Source organism: Danio rerio, chromosome 25 (genome assembly GCF_052040795.2).
Source record: "Danio rerio strain M-AB ecotype USA chromosome 25, GRCz13ab, whole genome shotgun sequence".
Taxonomy (NCBI): Eukaryota; Metazoa; Chordata; class Actinopteri; order Cypriniformes; family Danionidae; genus Danio; species Danio rerio.
The window spans coordinates 3105369-3122500 of NC_141045.1; the positions used below are offsets into that span (position 1 = coordinate 3105369).

A 17132-nucleotide genomic window follows, 5' to 3' on the forward strand; every position below is an offset into this window, starting at 1 on the left:
GACGCGGGTGGTGAGGGAGGTGTCGCGGACATAATTGAGGACGCGGGTGGTGAGGGAGTTGTCACGGACATAACTGAGGACGTGGGTGGTGAGGGAGGTGTCGCGGACATAACTGAGGACGTGGGTGGTGAGGGAGGTGTCGCGGACATAACTGAGGACGTGGGTGGTGAGGGAGGTGTCGCGGACATAACTGAGGACGTGGGTGGTGAGGGAGGTGTCACGGACATAACTGAGGACGTGGGTGGTGAGGGAGGTTCACGGACATAACTGAGGACGCGGGTGGTATGGGAGGTGTCGCAGATGCCGCCCTCTCTATACTGCCGCCCTCTTTATACTGCCGCCCTAGGCGCCCGCCTAGGTCACCTCTATGGACGCGCCGGCCCTGTCTGCATTCTTATATTTTGGAAGTAGTTCATTCTGTGTGATTTAAGAGCCGTTTCCCTCTAAAATGTCCCCACAAGGTCAAAATGTACTCTTCTGTGTGTGCTACATGTGAGTAAGGGGACAAACCACCTGTCGGAAACACCCTGGGCCCAATCATACACCCGGTGCAATAAGACGCAAGACGTGTTTGGTGTGATTTGTTGCTATATTCATAAAAGTGCAACCCTAATTTTCCTGTTTTGCACCATGTTGTTTAAATAGTAAATCCGTTTGCACCACTTTGTGGACTCATGGGTGTTCCGGTCTAGAAAAGAGGTGTGTTAGGCACATTGCTGGCGCATTGCTATTGTGAGGAACTAAAATAGACTGCACAATTGATCAGCTGAAAGCAGGTCTAAAGTCCAGCATGGAGCGCATTATTTATGCGACTATGCAGGTCCAAACGCTTACACATTGCGTAAAACATGCATGATGTTCAGTAATACATTTACGGATATATTTACAGATGAAAAAGAATAAAAGGATTAAAATATTACAAAAAATATTATTTTTACATCAATATAAAAACCACCGCCTCCATCTCGGGGCTTTTTTCAGTTTATTGATGGCAATTTGCTTTTGTATAATGTTATTATTATTAGCAGTATTATTTTTTATATGCATATTTATATTTGTTTTAATAAGCACAAGTTTAGATTTGTCCACCTGTGGGGTTTTGGAGACGTCTGCATCACCATATGGAGCATAAGAACAGGACGTGTTTTTGGAAATAACTCAGTTATTTGAGTACACTTCTTTATTATTGTTTATTTATTCCTTTGCTGGAAATTAGAACTGAATTTAGAAATAGTTTTGAAGCAAATCTTTGTACTTAATCAAAATTATATATGTTGGCTAATGGGTGTCTTCAGTGGAGTGTACAACACTGTTTCCTTACTCCATGAAAGAGAGAAAGTAAAGAAGTTGAATGGAGGAGGCTCGTTCTTTTTCCTCGTGCTGCAGATGTTCTGTTAATCTGTTTTCTCTCTAGTGAAGTGTTCAGTTTTTACACTTACAAAGTCACCATGTAAATAGCAAATGCACCATGTCGAGAAGCAACTGACTCTTAAAGGGAATGAGAGATGATTGGTTTATTTTCAAAACACACCCAAAACTCATTAAGAGAATAAGCTCAACCCTGTTAGACCATGTGCTCTGGCGCAGATTGTATTTTTCCATCCTTAAAATAGCAAAAGTGGATTCGGACATCCCCTAATGCATTTGCGCCCTGCACTTCAGACTTTGCGCCTAGATTGTTAAAATAGAACCCACTGTCTTCTCTACATATGCACCTGGCACTTCTCATAAAAACAGTAAAGCACAATATTACAAAGACTCAATAAGATATGAATAAAACAATAGAACAGAGTTTTAAACTTTTGGGGAGAAAAATTAACTCATTTCTAATAATTGATTTAATTTATCTTTGCCTTGATGACAGTAAATAATATTAGACTAGATATTCTTCAAGACACTTCTATGCAGCTTAAAGTGACATTTAAAGGCTTAACTAGGGTAATTAGGTTAACTAATCAGGTTAGGGTAATTAGGCAAGTTATTGTATAATGATGGTTTGTTCTGTAGACTATAAGGAAAAAATATAGCTTAAAAGCGCTAATAATATTGACCTAAAAATAGTTTTTTAAAAATTAAAAACTGCCTTTATTCTAGCCGAAATTTTCAAAAAATGATTTTTTTCCAGAATAAGAAATATTATCAGACATACTGTGAAAATGTCCTTGCTCTGTTAAACATCATTTGGGAAATAATTAAAAAAGAAGAAAAAAATATTTAAAGTGGGCGAATAATTTTGACTTCAACTAAATATATATATATATATATATATATATATATATATATATATATATATATATATATATATATATATATATATATATATATAACACTTAGTGTAATGAAGCATTGATTCCTCTGAACACAAGGGTAAACTGTGCTGGGAAACAGCATCAGCTCCACATCTGTGAGGAATATGGAGGATCTGAAGCACAGAAAACATCTCAAAGAGACACACAAACAGCATGTTCAGCGTAATACACTTCCATTTCGTTTGATCAGTGTGCTAATCTTCTGTGAGCGAGCAGATCCAGACACATTCTTTCCCTGAATGTTTACTTTAATCAACTATGAAATAAAAAAATAAAAAAGTTTGTTTATTGTTTTAATAGTAACTATTTTAAATAGATTGTTATTGTAAAGTGAGAACAAATATACAATTTTAAATAGAAATATTAAAGAGAACTATATATAGATGTCTATGAAATGCCATAGATGCTAAATTAGAAAAAAACTACATTAAAAACATTGGATTATATAATAGCACAATTATAACAATATAAAATAAACATTTACATATACATTCAATGTAATAATCAAATCATACGAATTATTATTATTATTATTAATCAAATCATATCAAATATTATTATTAATCAAATCAAAATAAATATTATTATTAATCAAATCAAAATAAATATTATTATTATTATTAATCAAATCATATTAATCATTATTATTATTATTAATCAAATCATTGAATATTATCAATTAAATCAAAATATTATTATTAGAATTAATTAAATAATATTTAATATCATTAGTATTCAAATTATATTATTAATAATAATAATAATAATAATAATAATTATTATTATTATTATTTCTATTATTCAAATCATTAAATATTATTGTTATTATTATTATTAAAACAAAACATGTTAAAATATTATTATTATTATTAATAATATTAATAATAATAATAATAATAATAATCAAATCAGATTCAATATTATAATTATTATTCAAATAATATTGAATACTATTATTATTATTATTATTAATCAAATCATATTAATTAGGATTGTTATACAAAAATCTACAATAAAAATATTATTAAATTAAATAAAGTATATTTAAATATACAATGTAAATTTAAACAAATAGAAAATTAAAACAAAATATAATCTAATATGAACAATCATGATAAATATAAAAAGTTTAACACATAAAATTATAATAAAAATAAAAACAAAAATATAATTACTAAACCCAAATGATTATGCTTGCTGCTAAGCCCCACCTCCAAATGAGTCCATATATGGTCAAGCCCCACCCACTGCCTCTGCTTCACTAAACAAGACAAAGCTTCATTCACTTACAGGTGTGTCCTGCTGTGTGTGTGTGTGTGTGTGTGTGTGTATGTGTGTGTGGTTGTGTGTGTGTGTGTGTGTGTGTGTGTGTCTACGGAAAGAAAAACACGCACACACAGATAGAGGGAAATACAGAAGCATCTGTGTGTGTATTTGGGCTCATCTGTGTTTAAATCTGAGCCTCCGTCATCATTTCATCTCAATCCAACATCACTAACAGGGCGTCCCATGAAAACACGAGTCTGTTTCTGTCGTCTGCGCACACACAAACCCAAATGAGACTCAGACCAGCAGCTCAGGTGTTTTCGGCTGGTGTTTGTACAGGTGCAGCAGTGGACGACCATCAGATGCTTTAGAGGAAAACCTGAAACTCCACTCTTTGATGCTTGTTTATTCACACATTTCTGAGCGTCAGCTTTAAAATAACACACATGAGCTGAATGCTTGAGCTGAGGAGAGTTGAGGAATCTTTGTTTTTATTAAGGCTTTATTTTAATATAATTAATTTAATATATATAATAATTTTTGTTTTGTTTTATTTAATTTAATTAAATTTTTATTTTGTTAAGCATGACAAATAAATCTAATATTAATATTACACAAGCGGTTTAATTTTTTTTTTATATTGTTTATTTTATTATTTTATTTTAAATAGCATGATGAATAAGTCCAATATTAATATTTAAAAATTTGATTTCTTTTTAAAATTAACAAATTAATTAATTCATTAATTTTATGTATTGTGACAAAGTCGCAATACATAAAAAGAATTATATTCTAAAATAATATTAAAAAATATTTAATTAATTATGTATGTATGTATGTATGTATGCATTTATTTATTTATTTATTTATTTATTTATTTATTTATTTATTGTAGCATGACAAATACCTCCAATATTAATATTACAAGAATAGTTTTATTTCCTTTATTTATTTTTAATTTATTTTTTATGTATGTCACATAAGCCCAATATCAATATTACAAGTTATTTTATTTATTTATTTATATATTTAGTATGAAAAATAAGTCCAATACTAATATTAAAAGAGTTGTTTTATTTATTTATTTATTTATTTATTTATTTATTTATTTATTTATTGTAGCATGGCAAATACCTATCCCAAGAGTAGTTTATTTATTTATTTATTTAATGTAGCATGGCAAATAAGGTCAGTATTAATATTACAAGAATTGTTTTTATTTATTTATTTATTTATTTTACTGCATGTAGCATGACAAATAAGATTAATACTAGTATTACAAACATTGTTTTATTTATTTATTATAAAATAACTTTAATTTAATTTATTTTATTTTTTATTTAATTTATGCATGTCAAATAAGCCCAATATTAATAATACAAAAGTTATTTTATTTAATGAAGCATGAAAAATAAGTCCAATACTAATATTAAAGAGTTGTTTTATTTATTTATTTATTGTAGCATGGCAAATACGTCTTATATAAATATTACAAAAATTGTTTTTATTTATTTATTTACATTTTTTGTAATATGACAAATAAGTCCAATACTAATACTACAATAATTGTTTTATTTATTTATTTATTTATCTATGTATTGATCTATCTATTTATTTATTTATCTATCTATTTATTTGTTTATTTATTTATTTAATGTAGCTTGGCAAATTAATCCAATATTAATATAAAAAGAGTTGTTTTGTTTTGTTATGTTTTATTCCATTCAATATTGTTTAATGTAGCATGACTAATAAGTTTAATATTAATGTTACAAGATTTGTTTTATTTGATTGTATATTGTATAAAAGCAAAACTATCAATTTTAAAAAATATTGAGGGGACTGTTTTGCTGATTACTTTGTTGATAAATAATTCAGTGGAGAACTTTGGCCGTTGTTTATTCATGTATATTACGTTTTCTTAAAATCATGGTTCTTGTTTAAGTAAGGACCGTAACATAATCGGGGACTCATCCGGGATAACACCTACTATTTAGGACAGATCGTTTATATACAAAATGAGGACACATCAAGAGAATCATTAGAAGGATCTGAAAAAATAATGTTTGGTCTATTGCGTCTCACTTTCTCCCTTGGTTTCTAATTATAATATAGATTAATATTAATAAAATATTATATTTAAAAAAATCAGTTTTTACTAGATAATATTTTAACTTTTATCTTCAATCCTATTTTGAAAAAAAATAGTAATAAAATAATAATAGTTAACTTTTTAATATTGTTATTACCATAATTAACTACCTTATAGTTCATTGAAATATTACAAAATACCATTATTTTCATTTTATTGTTTATATATTTAAGATTGGGTATTCTTCAAGACAAAGATAACTGAGGTAAGAAACTCTGGTTATTTATAGTAACTAAGGAATCATCTGATTGGTGCATGCAGGACCAGCCAAGGTCAATCATAAGCACGTGATCCTCTCAAAGTTATTTTAGAAATAAACTTTACTAAGTGTGATCTTCTGGACTTTTAATAGTGATAATGTTCTGAATGTTCACTAATGAGAATGTTCACTCAACTTATTTTTCTTGCTTGTTCAAACTACTTAAATAAGCTGAAGCAGCACAATTTTTGAGAATTGTTTTGGGACAACTTTATTGTTTTATGTTCAATCCACTTAAATTTGTAGAAACAATCAGGTTAACTTAATCGATTTGGGTTGGGACAAACATGAATACAGTGTAGTAAGAATAGCAGGAATGGCCGGAATATTTACTAGTAAGTGTGTTCTACATGTTCCCTAGTAAGAATGTGTGTTCTGAATGTTCACTACTGAGAGCTGATGGGATTGCCGGAGGTCAGAGGTTGAGCTCAAGCTAAATAAACACACCAGTGCTGCGTCTCATTCTCTACAAAAACACCAATATCCGGAGTTTATTTATCCTCCTCGTATTCTTGTGGCATTGACGGCCCGCGAAGAACAACAACAAAAAAAAAGAGACAGGAACAGAGAGGAAACAGAAAAGATACCATGTAACTTCTGAGTGTGCTACACGTGAGTAGGTAGGACAAACCACCTGTAGGAAACACACCGTCTCCTCTCTGTATGCACCAGGCACTCTCATAAAAACACAAAATGTTACAAAGACTCAAAACGATCACAACAAATAAAATAAAACAATAAATAAATGAATAAAACAACAGAATAGAGTATACGCTTTTTAAAAATGTACATTACATTATGTAACTGCAGATTAGCCATGTATACGCGAGTTCACCGCACGTAAGTTTTTCTGATTTTGATTTTAATGCAATTTTGTAAAGGTGCTTTGCAACATCCAATATTGTAAAAAGTGCTGTACAAATACACTCGAACTGAATAGGAAACAGCCACACAGGAAACTGAATTCAGACCGGCAACAAACAGAAAAGACAGGCGATTCAAAAATCAGACAGGAAACTGACAGCAAATGGATACGATTCAGACACAAAACAGAAAGGAGAAAGATTGGAATAAGATGGAAAACAGATATTGGAACAGATGTGGACAGAGGGTTAGGAAACAGAAAGGGAATAGACGGGAATCAGATGGGAAACAATACACAGAAGAAAGAGGAAATTGATGGAATTGAGAGATGGACACAGACAGGAAAGAGAACAGAAACAGACAGGAAGCAGAAATAAGCGAGCAAAGAAACAGGAAACCAATGGGAAACATACAGAAACAGACAGAAATAGAAAAACAGGCAGGAAGCAGACAGTAGAATAATGAAAATTAGACAGGAAAGTGATAGAAAAGACACAGGAAAAAGAGAGGAATTAAACTAAAAGATATGGGAAAAGGCAGGAAACCAACTGGAAAATGATGGGATTCAGAGAGGAAAGAGATATGAAAGAGATGGAAATAGGACAAATAGGAAACAGAAAACAGGAGACAGAAAACAGAAAAATCTTGAAAACAGACTAGAGAGAAGTGGGGGAAAAGACATGAAGCAGACAGGAAAATGATGGGATAGAAATAGACAAAAATCTGAATGAGAAGAAATGAAAACAAGACAGGAAAAAAATAATATCAAAACAAGAGGAGATGAAATAAACCAAAAGGAAACGGACAGGAAAATATTTTGGAACCGATGTGGATACAGAAAAAAACTGATGGAACAGAAAGGAAATAGACGGGAATCAGATGCGAAACAATAAACAGAAGAAAGAGGAAACTGATGGAAGACAATGGAATTCAGACAGGAAAGAGATGAAAATCAGATGGGGAAACAGAACAGAAACAAACAGGAAGCAGAAATGAGAGCAAAGAAATGGGAAACTGATACAGAAACAGAAATGGGAAAAACTGTAAACAGACAGAAAATTATTAAAATTAAATGGGGGGGGGGGGGGGGCTACAGAAGAGAAACAGGAAACAGACATGAATCTGAACAAAAAGAAATGGGAAATACAGGAAACAGACAGGAAACCAACAGGAAAATGATTGGATTCAGAGAGTAAAATAACAGATAGGAAACCGATGGAAAGATGGAATTCATGGGAAACTGATGCAAATTGGGAAGAGAATTAAGACAGGAAACAGAGAAAATCATGAAAACTGACTAGAGATAATTGGGAAACAAACAGACAGGAAATAGAAAGGAAAGAAAAGGAAGAGAGACAGAGAGGGGGGAGACAGGAAACCCACAGGAAAATGACCAGACTCAGAAAGGATTAAGAAAGGAAACAGTAGAAGAAAAGAAATCAGAATGAGGAGAAATGAAAACGCAACAGGAAAATATGAAAAATCAAAATGAGGAGATGGAATAAAGACAGGAAACAGACAGGAAATAGGCAGGATCCAGAGAGGAAGGAAATAGGAAAGAGATGGGAATCCAAAGAAATCTGGTGGAAAACACACAACACAGACAGAAAACAGAAAAAAAAAATCTTGACTAGAGAGAAGTGGGAAGCAGAAACAGACAGGAAATAAACGGAAAAGAAAAGAAAGAGAGACAGGAAACAGAAAACAGACAAAAATCTGAACAAAAAGATGATCAGACTCTGAAAGGAAACAAAGGAATAAGAATGAAAACAGTGGAAGGAACAAAGACATGAATCAGAATGAGAAGAAATGAAAACAAGATGAAGAAAATAAATAGAGATCAAAACAAGAGGAGATGGAATAAATACAGGACACAGACAGGAAACCAACAGCAGAGAGGAAGAAACTGATGGGAAAGACACTGGCATCAGGAGGGAATCTGAGTCAGAACTGATCTGGGAACAGTACCTGCTAGTGTTCAGGTGCTGAGTAGAGACTGACTCTTCCTCCTTTGCCACTAACGGGCTTCTCAACAGACTGAAAGACAGAAAGATGTGCTTTCCTTCATCCCACAGCTGGAGAAATGGAGGATGGAGAGTTGTTACAGATGGAAAAATGAAATGACCGGAGAGCAGCTGAAAGCTCTAAAGCATCTGCTAGTACACACACAGAAACATCCTAAAACCAACACCAACAGAGCAAACGCAAACATATAAAGCCTCTCTGAGTGAAAATGCATGTGACGGATGGGTAAACGGATAGTAAAAACAGAGTAACTCACTGTGAGGCGTCTGTAACCACAGGCAGAGGAATGTCCTCAGTGGTGAAGTCCAGCTCATCCACCAGACTGTTGTTTCGAGAGATGTCCGGCCCGTCCAGCTTTTTCTTCACTGTAGAGAAGATTACAGCATCTTCATTGAACTGCAAACTCACATACGGTAACAGGGATTATAACAGAAAACATTTTCCTACAACTTACTCACCCTGAGGCATCATAGATGTTAGATGAATGTCTGCTTTCAGTCAAATCCGTGGGTATTCAATGCTAATTACCAACGATGCTTTGAATACTTAATGCTGTTTACTACTGATGCTTCGTTTATTCAATGCTGTTTACTACCGATGCTTCGAATATTCAATGCTGTTTACTACTGATGCTTCGTTTATTCAATGCTGTTTACTACTGATGCTTCGTTTATTCAATGCTGTTTACTACCGATGCTTCGTTTATTCAATGCTGTTTACTACCAATGCTTCGTTTATTCAATGCTGTTTACTACCGATGCTTCGTTTATTCAATGCTGTTTACTACCGATGCTTCGTTTATTCAATGCTGTTTACTACTGATGCTTCGTTTATTCAATGCTGATTACTATCGATGCTTTGTTTATGCAATGCTGTTTACTACCAATGCTTCGAATATTCAATGCTGATTACTACTGATGCTTCAGCTATTCAATGCTGAATATTACTGATGCTGAAGCTATTCAAAGCTGATTACTACTGATGTTTTGGTTATTCAATGCTGATTACTACCGATGCTTCTGGTATTCATTGCTGATTACTAACGTTGCTTCGTTTATTCAATGCTGATTACTACCGAAGCTTCGATATTCAATGCTGATTACTACTGATGCTTCGGTTATTCAATGCTGATTACTACCAATGCTTCGGGTATTCAATGCTGATTACTATTGATTCTTCAGCTATTCAATGCTGATAACTACCGATGCTTCGGGTATTCAATGCTGATTGCTACCCATGCTTCGGTTATTCAATGCGGATTATTACCGATGCTTCTGTTATTCAATGCTGATTATGTTATGATTATGTTAATGTTATGGATACTAATTGCTGATTACTACCAAAACTTTGAATATTCAATGCTGATTACTATCGATGCTTCAAATATTCAATGCTGATTACTACTGATGCTTTGGTTATTCAATGCTGAATACTACCGTTGCTTCGAATATTCAATGCTGATTACTACCGATGCTTCGAATATTCAATGCTGATTACTACCGATGCTTCGAATATTCAATGCTGATTACTACCGATGTTTCGGGTATTCAATGCTGATTACTACCGATGCTTTGGATATTCAAAGCTGATTACTACCAAAACTTTGAATATTAATTTCTGATTACTACCGACACTTCAGATATTCAATGCTAATTACTACAGAAACTTGGGATATTCAATGCTGACTACAACCGACACTTCAGATATTCAATGCTGATTCTAATGCTTCGAATATTCAATGTTGATTATCATTGAAGCTTTAAATATTCAATGCTGATTACTACAGATGCTTTGAATATTCAATGCTGATTACTGACAATGCTTCAAATATTTGATGCTTGTTACAACCAATGCTTCGAATATTCAATACTGATTACTAACATTGTTCCAAATATTCAATGCTGATTACTAACGATGCTTCAAATATTTAATGTTGATTACTACCAATGCTTCGGATATCCAATATTATTTACTATCGATGCTTCAAATATTCAATGTTTATTACTACCAATGCTTTAAATATTAAATGTTAATTACTACCAATGTTTTGAATATTTGATGCTGATTACCAACAATGATTCAAATATTCAACATTGTTTACTACCAAAGCTTCAAATATTTGCCATTAATTACTACAGAAGCTCAGAACAATCAGTGTTGATTATACCTGAAGCTTCGAATATCCAATTCTGATTGCTACTGATCCTTTGAATATTCGATGGTGATCACCACTGAAGCTTTGAATATTCGGTGTTGATTACAGCTGAAGCTTTGAATATTCGGTGTTGATTACAGCTGAAGCTTTGAATATTCGAAGCATTGGTAGTAATAAGCACCAAATTTCTGAAGCATTGGTAGTAATCAGGTTCGAATATTCAGTTTCGATTACTACCAATGCTGCAAATATTCAATGTTGATTACTTAAATCAATGCTTTGGATATTCTATGTTGAGCACTAGCTAGAAAAAGCCAAGAATAATTTTCAAAATAACTGATTGGATTCGGCTGAAAGCAGAAAGTCATAAAGGTAAGTAAATCATGGGATAATTCTCATATTTGGGTGAACTGACCCTTTTAGGCATTAAAGAAAGAAAACAGCTGCACAACCGCATAAAATAAAGCATGGATTTTGCAGAAAGAGAATCTGTGAGCAGAAAGAGACAATACCTGGAGAAGAAGGACAGCTGAGAGTGAAAGCGGACCATGATCGCTGACGGTCTGTCCACATGCAGAAAAAAGAAGAAGCGCAAACTAACTTCATGATGAGCATGAGAAAAACAAGACAAAAAAAAAAAGAAAAAGAGCAGCAGAAAAAGCAGGACAACACTGCAGATCAGATGGGTTCGTAAGTTAATTTCACTGATTTAACAAATGAAATTGTGAATTTTAAAAAACTAAAAATATATAAACGTGGAATAAATATATATTAGCACTAAATATGAAAACTCACATTAAATGAAGTTATTTAACATAAATATTACGCTAAATAAGTGTTAACTGAATAGAGAAATATTTATTATTACATAAAACATTTTAGAAATATATTTAAATTTCAACATTTCTCTTCTCCATTTTATGTTTAATAAAAAAAACTAAATACATTAAAATATAATTGTGGAATAAATATATATTAGAACTAAATTTATATATTTTTAAATTACATTAAATAAAATTATTTTTAAAATATATTATGTAAAATAATGTATCCAATTAATATCTGGAATATATATATATACTACCTGACAGACATCTTGTTGCCTATCCAAGCTTTAGGAAAAGCAAATAATAACTTGACTTCTAATTGATAATTTGGAAGTGTCTTTTATGAAAGGCAAAGGCCTCTAGATGACGCTTTATTTGACCGCAATAAAATATGATCATGGCTTGATTTTGAATTATTTCATTAGGACAGTAAGGTCTGATTTTGCTCAGACTAAAGTCACTGAACAGAAATAATGTCCAGTATAGAATATAAAGTCCTGCTGCAGTGGAGACAGAATGAATATTGTGTCTGACTCCATCATGAGCTTGGAGGACTGCATCCATACATCTCTGCACTGACTCACATCACTGATTAATAAAGTCATCTGGAATGAAGAAGAAAGCGTTCCTGCAGGACTCCCAGAGTTCATCAAGACTCTTTGTGTTCATCTTCAATGCTGTCTCCTCCATCTTACCCCAAACATACTCAATATAGTTCATCTCTGGTGACTGGGCTGGCCAATCCTGCAGCAGCTTGACCTTCTTTGCTTTCAGGAGCTTTGATGTGGAGGCTGAAGTATGAGAAGGAGCGCTATCCTGCTGGAGAATCGTCCCTCTCCTGTGGTTTGTAATGTAATGGGCAGCACAAATGTCTTAATACCTCAGGATGTTGATGTTGCAGATCTCTAGCACACCCTATGCTGAATGTAACCCCAAACCATTAATTTCTTCACCAGACTTGACTGCTTTCTATGAGAATCTTGGCTCCATGCTGGTTCCAGTAGGTCTTCTGCAGTATAGGTGATGATTTGGATGCAGATCAACAGATGATTCATGGGAAAAATCCACCTTCTGCCACTTTTCCAAATGATCAACTAGAAGTCAAGTTATTATTTGTTGCTCTTACAACTGAGATTAAGACAAGACTTTTGTTAGGTAGTGTATGGGTAAATTTTAACATTTCTTTTTTCCATTTAGTTTTAGCTGATTTACTAACGTACAAAATTAAACACTACTAAATTATAAAAAGTGAATCGAGAACAAACAAAAATAAAAAAAAATTGTAAAAATATATTGTATAAACATGAAATGTAAATCTCACAGCATCCAGTCAACCTTAAATTGATAAGTAACTTCATTTTCCATGTTCATATTTAATCAGTAGCTAACAGGAAATCCTAAATTATCATTCCTAGAGTGAACAATTGAAAAATGAACACTAATGACATCACAATGTGATTATAAATTCTAAAGTTTTAACAGATTAATCACTTAGAAAAGTGCAAACAAGTTTTGATTTTACTTGTGAAGTTTACTAGCAATTGCTTAAGTACCAAGTCATAATAATGTATGTTTCACTTTAATTTGAATTTGATATTAAAAATGTATTAAATATTGAATTATTTGAACCCAAATTTTAATCGGAATCATTTTCTGCTTAAACTTATATTATGTACACAAAGTGACACGTTTTTATTTCTACTTTTGTGACTAATTTCTGCCATTTCTATCCCTCATAAGCGTCCTATTGGCGCACAGCACAACATGCAGATGCAGAAATAAAGCAGAAGCACACACACACACAAGACACACACACACACAAACACACACACGCGCGCACGCACGCACACTCTCTCTCTCTCTCTCTCTCACCTGAAGAGCGGAAAAGTTTTGCAATTCCTGCATAGAGAAAAACACGAACCGCTCAAACTTACTCAGACATTTTATCAGACTTTTTAAAATCCAGTAATTCTTTATGGATAAAAAACTAAATAAACACTCTCGTCCTGGTAAATTTGTGTTGTTTTATATCCATTTAGACTGCGAAATTTGGTTTATTATTAATTGCAAATGCCACTTAATTTTTTTTTCTCGTTTTGCATTGCACATCATGAAAATGACAACAATTTTGCCCAAATACCTCATTTAAATGTTATTATTTAATTTTAAAACAGTTTTAGACATTTAGTTTTTGGTCATTAGTTTTATTGGTCATTAATTTAGGCATATATAGCATAACATTTAAGTTAGTATGAGTATATTAAACACGTCCTGGTAAATTTGAGTTTTTACACTGTGAAATGTGTTTATTTATTAATTGCAAATGCCTTTTTTTTTCCTTGTTTTGCATTGCACATGATGAAAATGACTATAATTTTACCCAAATACCTCACTTGATTTGTTATTTTATTTAAATTAAAAATGATTTTGGTAATTTAGTTGTTGGTCATTTGTTTTATTAGTCATTATTTAGGCATATACAGCATAAAATTGAAGTCAGAATGAAAATATTAAACACATCCTGATAAATTTGTGCTTTTATATATCCATTCACACTGTGAAATGGGTTTAATTATTATTCACAAATGCCACAATGTTTCTTCTTCCATGCTTTGCATTGCACATCATGAAAATGAGTATAATTTTGACCAAATACATCATTTTAATTTGATTATTTAATTAAAAAGTTACACATTTTTATTAGTTATTAATTTAGAATCACAGCATATACAGTGTTAAAAAAATTATATGATCAATAAGTCAGGAAAAAATATGTTTTAGTTAATTGCAACTTATTAAACTAAGTTAATCATGTTCCTACTTAATTATATGAGCCATGCAAGCTGTTTTAAGTCAGTTTAATATAATATGACTTCAAATGACTCAGAAGGTTAATTTAATTCAGCTTCAAAATTGAAGGCAACCAGGATTTTTTAGTTTACAAACACAATTGAAGTCAAAATTATTATACTCCTGCGAAATTAATACTTTTACAAAGCCTTATTTAAAAGAAAGAAGATTTTTTCTACATTTTTCTCAAAAACAGCTTTAATAACTCATTTCAAAATTGAAATTAAATGAATGTTGCATTGGTACCAAAATGAATACATCTGAAATAAAACTAAATCAAGAATGACAAAAGCACAGAGCAAAATTACAAGCTGAAACTAAAATTAAACGGAAGTATTATTATGAAAACTTAAATATTATAAAATATTTTGAAAATGTGCAGTCTAAAATCATGTGCAGTGTAAAAATGCTGCTACATTACTTAAGTTCTACACTTTTAAAAACGACAAAAACATTACAGGAATATTTTGAGCTTATAAAACACACTCTTATAAACTGAGCATCTGTGTGTGTACATGTGGAAAATCTCATCTATTCTAAGTGGAAAATGGTTTGATCTCTCCTTCCTCTTTATGGTTGAGAAAAGCCTTTATGAGGATTAACAGACGAGTCATAAACACAGAAAAACTCTTTATGTTCTTCTCTGCTTGATGAACCTCAGCCGACGCTCCAGAAAACACACGTGACGATGTTAACAAGCAGAGCAGAAAGAAGCTCTTCTTATTAATAGTGCATCAGTACTGGCTGTTTATTTACATGTGTTCGTTTATACAAGCAAACTAATACTTTTTATTATCTTTTTTTATATTTATTTTTTAAAGAGGACTTTCACAACTTTCACAATTGGAATAAAAAAAGAATAAAAAAAATACAATTAAATATGATATACCAATATATGCATATATGTATGTATGTATGTATGTATGTATGTATGTATGTATGTATGTATGTATGTATGTATGTATGTATGTATTTATTTATTTATTTATTTATTATTATTTTTTTTATTTATTTATTTATTGTTGTTTTAATTATCATTATTATACAATGATATAATAATAATAATAATAATAATATTACAATTAAAATATAATAACAATAATAATCAATAATAAATATTTTACAATTATATACAATTAAATTCTGAAATAAATTGAATAAATACATGTATTTAAATTTAAATATAATGAAAATGTAATTAATAAACTTCAATAGAAAGTTTAACAAAATAAAATTATTATTATTATTATTATTATTATTATTATTATTATTATTTTAATTATCATTATATAATAATAATATTAATAATAATAATAATAATAATAATAATAATAATCAATAATAAATATTTTTCTATTATATACAATTAAATTCTGAGATAAATTGAATAAATACATGTATTTAAATTTAAATATAATGGAATTTTAATTAATAAACTTCAATAGAAAGTTTAACAAAAAAAATATTATTATTATTATTTAATTATTATTATATGCAGCTAACAAATAAAAAATTGATGTTAAAATATTCCTAAATGCAAACCTTAAAAAAATTTAACAAAACTGAATATAAATCAATCACAGCAACCTAAACTGAAGTGAACATAAAAATATAAACTAATGCAAATATATTAAATATAATCTTTAAATAATACAAAAAGAATCATTCTTAATCCATTTTATTTAAAAACAATAATCAAAATTAGTACAGGGCAAGAATCAATCACCATAAATTGCATCCAAAATAAAAGTTTGTTTTGACATAATATGTGTGTGTTTGATGTGTATTTTTATTATGTATATATAAGTACACACATGCATGCATATACAGTATTTGGGAAAATGTTTAGATATAAAATATGTGTCTATATTTTATATATTGTATATATAAATTTAAATATTTTATGTAACAATATTATTTTGTATAGTTTTGTTTCTATGTATTTGTGTGTGTCATATATACAGCATATACAAGTCAGAATTATTAGCCCCCTTTGAAACTTCTTTCGTTTTAAAATATTTCCTAAATTATGTTGAACAGAGCAAAGAAATTTTTACAGTATGTCTGATAATATTTTTTCTACTGGAGAAAGTCTTATTTGTTTTATTTCAGCTAAAATAAAAGCAGTTTTTAATTTTTTTAAAAACATTTTAGGGTCAAAATTATTAGCCCCTTTAAGCTCTATTATTTTTCAAGTCAACAGAACAAACCATCGTTATACAATAACTTGCCTAATTCCCCTAACCTGCCAAGTTAACCCAATTAACCAAGTTAAGGCTTTAAATGTCACTTTAAGCTGTATAGAAGTGTCTTGAAGAATATCTAGTCTAATATTATTTACTGTCATCATGTCAAAGATAAAAAAATCTGTTTTTAGAGATGAATTATTAAAACTATTATGTTCAGAAATGTGTTAAATCTTATA

The 17132-nt window shown here is 30.7% G+C and overlaps 1 protein-coding gene across 45 annotated transcripts in view; it reads right to left on the minus strand.

Annotated features, from left to right (window-relative positions):
- The window catches only part of kcnq1.2 (potassium voltage-gated channel, KQT-like subfamily, member 1.2), a 234529-nt gene that overhangs the window by 129536 nt on the left and 87861 nt on the right, over positions 1-17132 (minus strand). For 9 of the 45 annotated variants that reach the window (XR_015525973.1, XM_087311481.1, XM_087311483.1 and 6 more), the window contains 2 exons: positions 11543-11593; positions 9132-9240 (listed from right to left, as the gene is read on the minus strand). Coding sequence is in view for 30 of the 45 variants with exons in the window: in XM_087311481.1 (XP_087167607.1) it covers positions 9132-9240; positions 11543-11593 (160 nt within the window). In the remaining 15 variants the exon portion in view is untranslated. Of the gene's footprint in view, positions 1-8818; positions 8926-9131; positions 9241-11542; positions 11594-13729; positions 13757-17132 lie in introns of all 45 variants that reach the window. The other 36 variants (XR_015525972.1, XM_087311472.1, XM_087311474.1 and 33 more) reach the window with 10 other exon arrangements.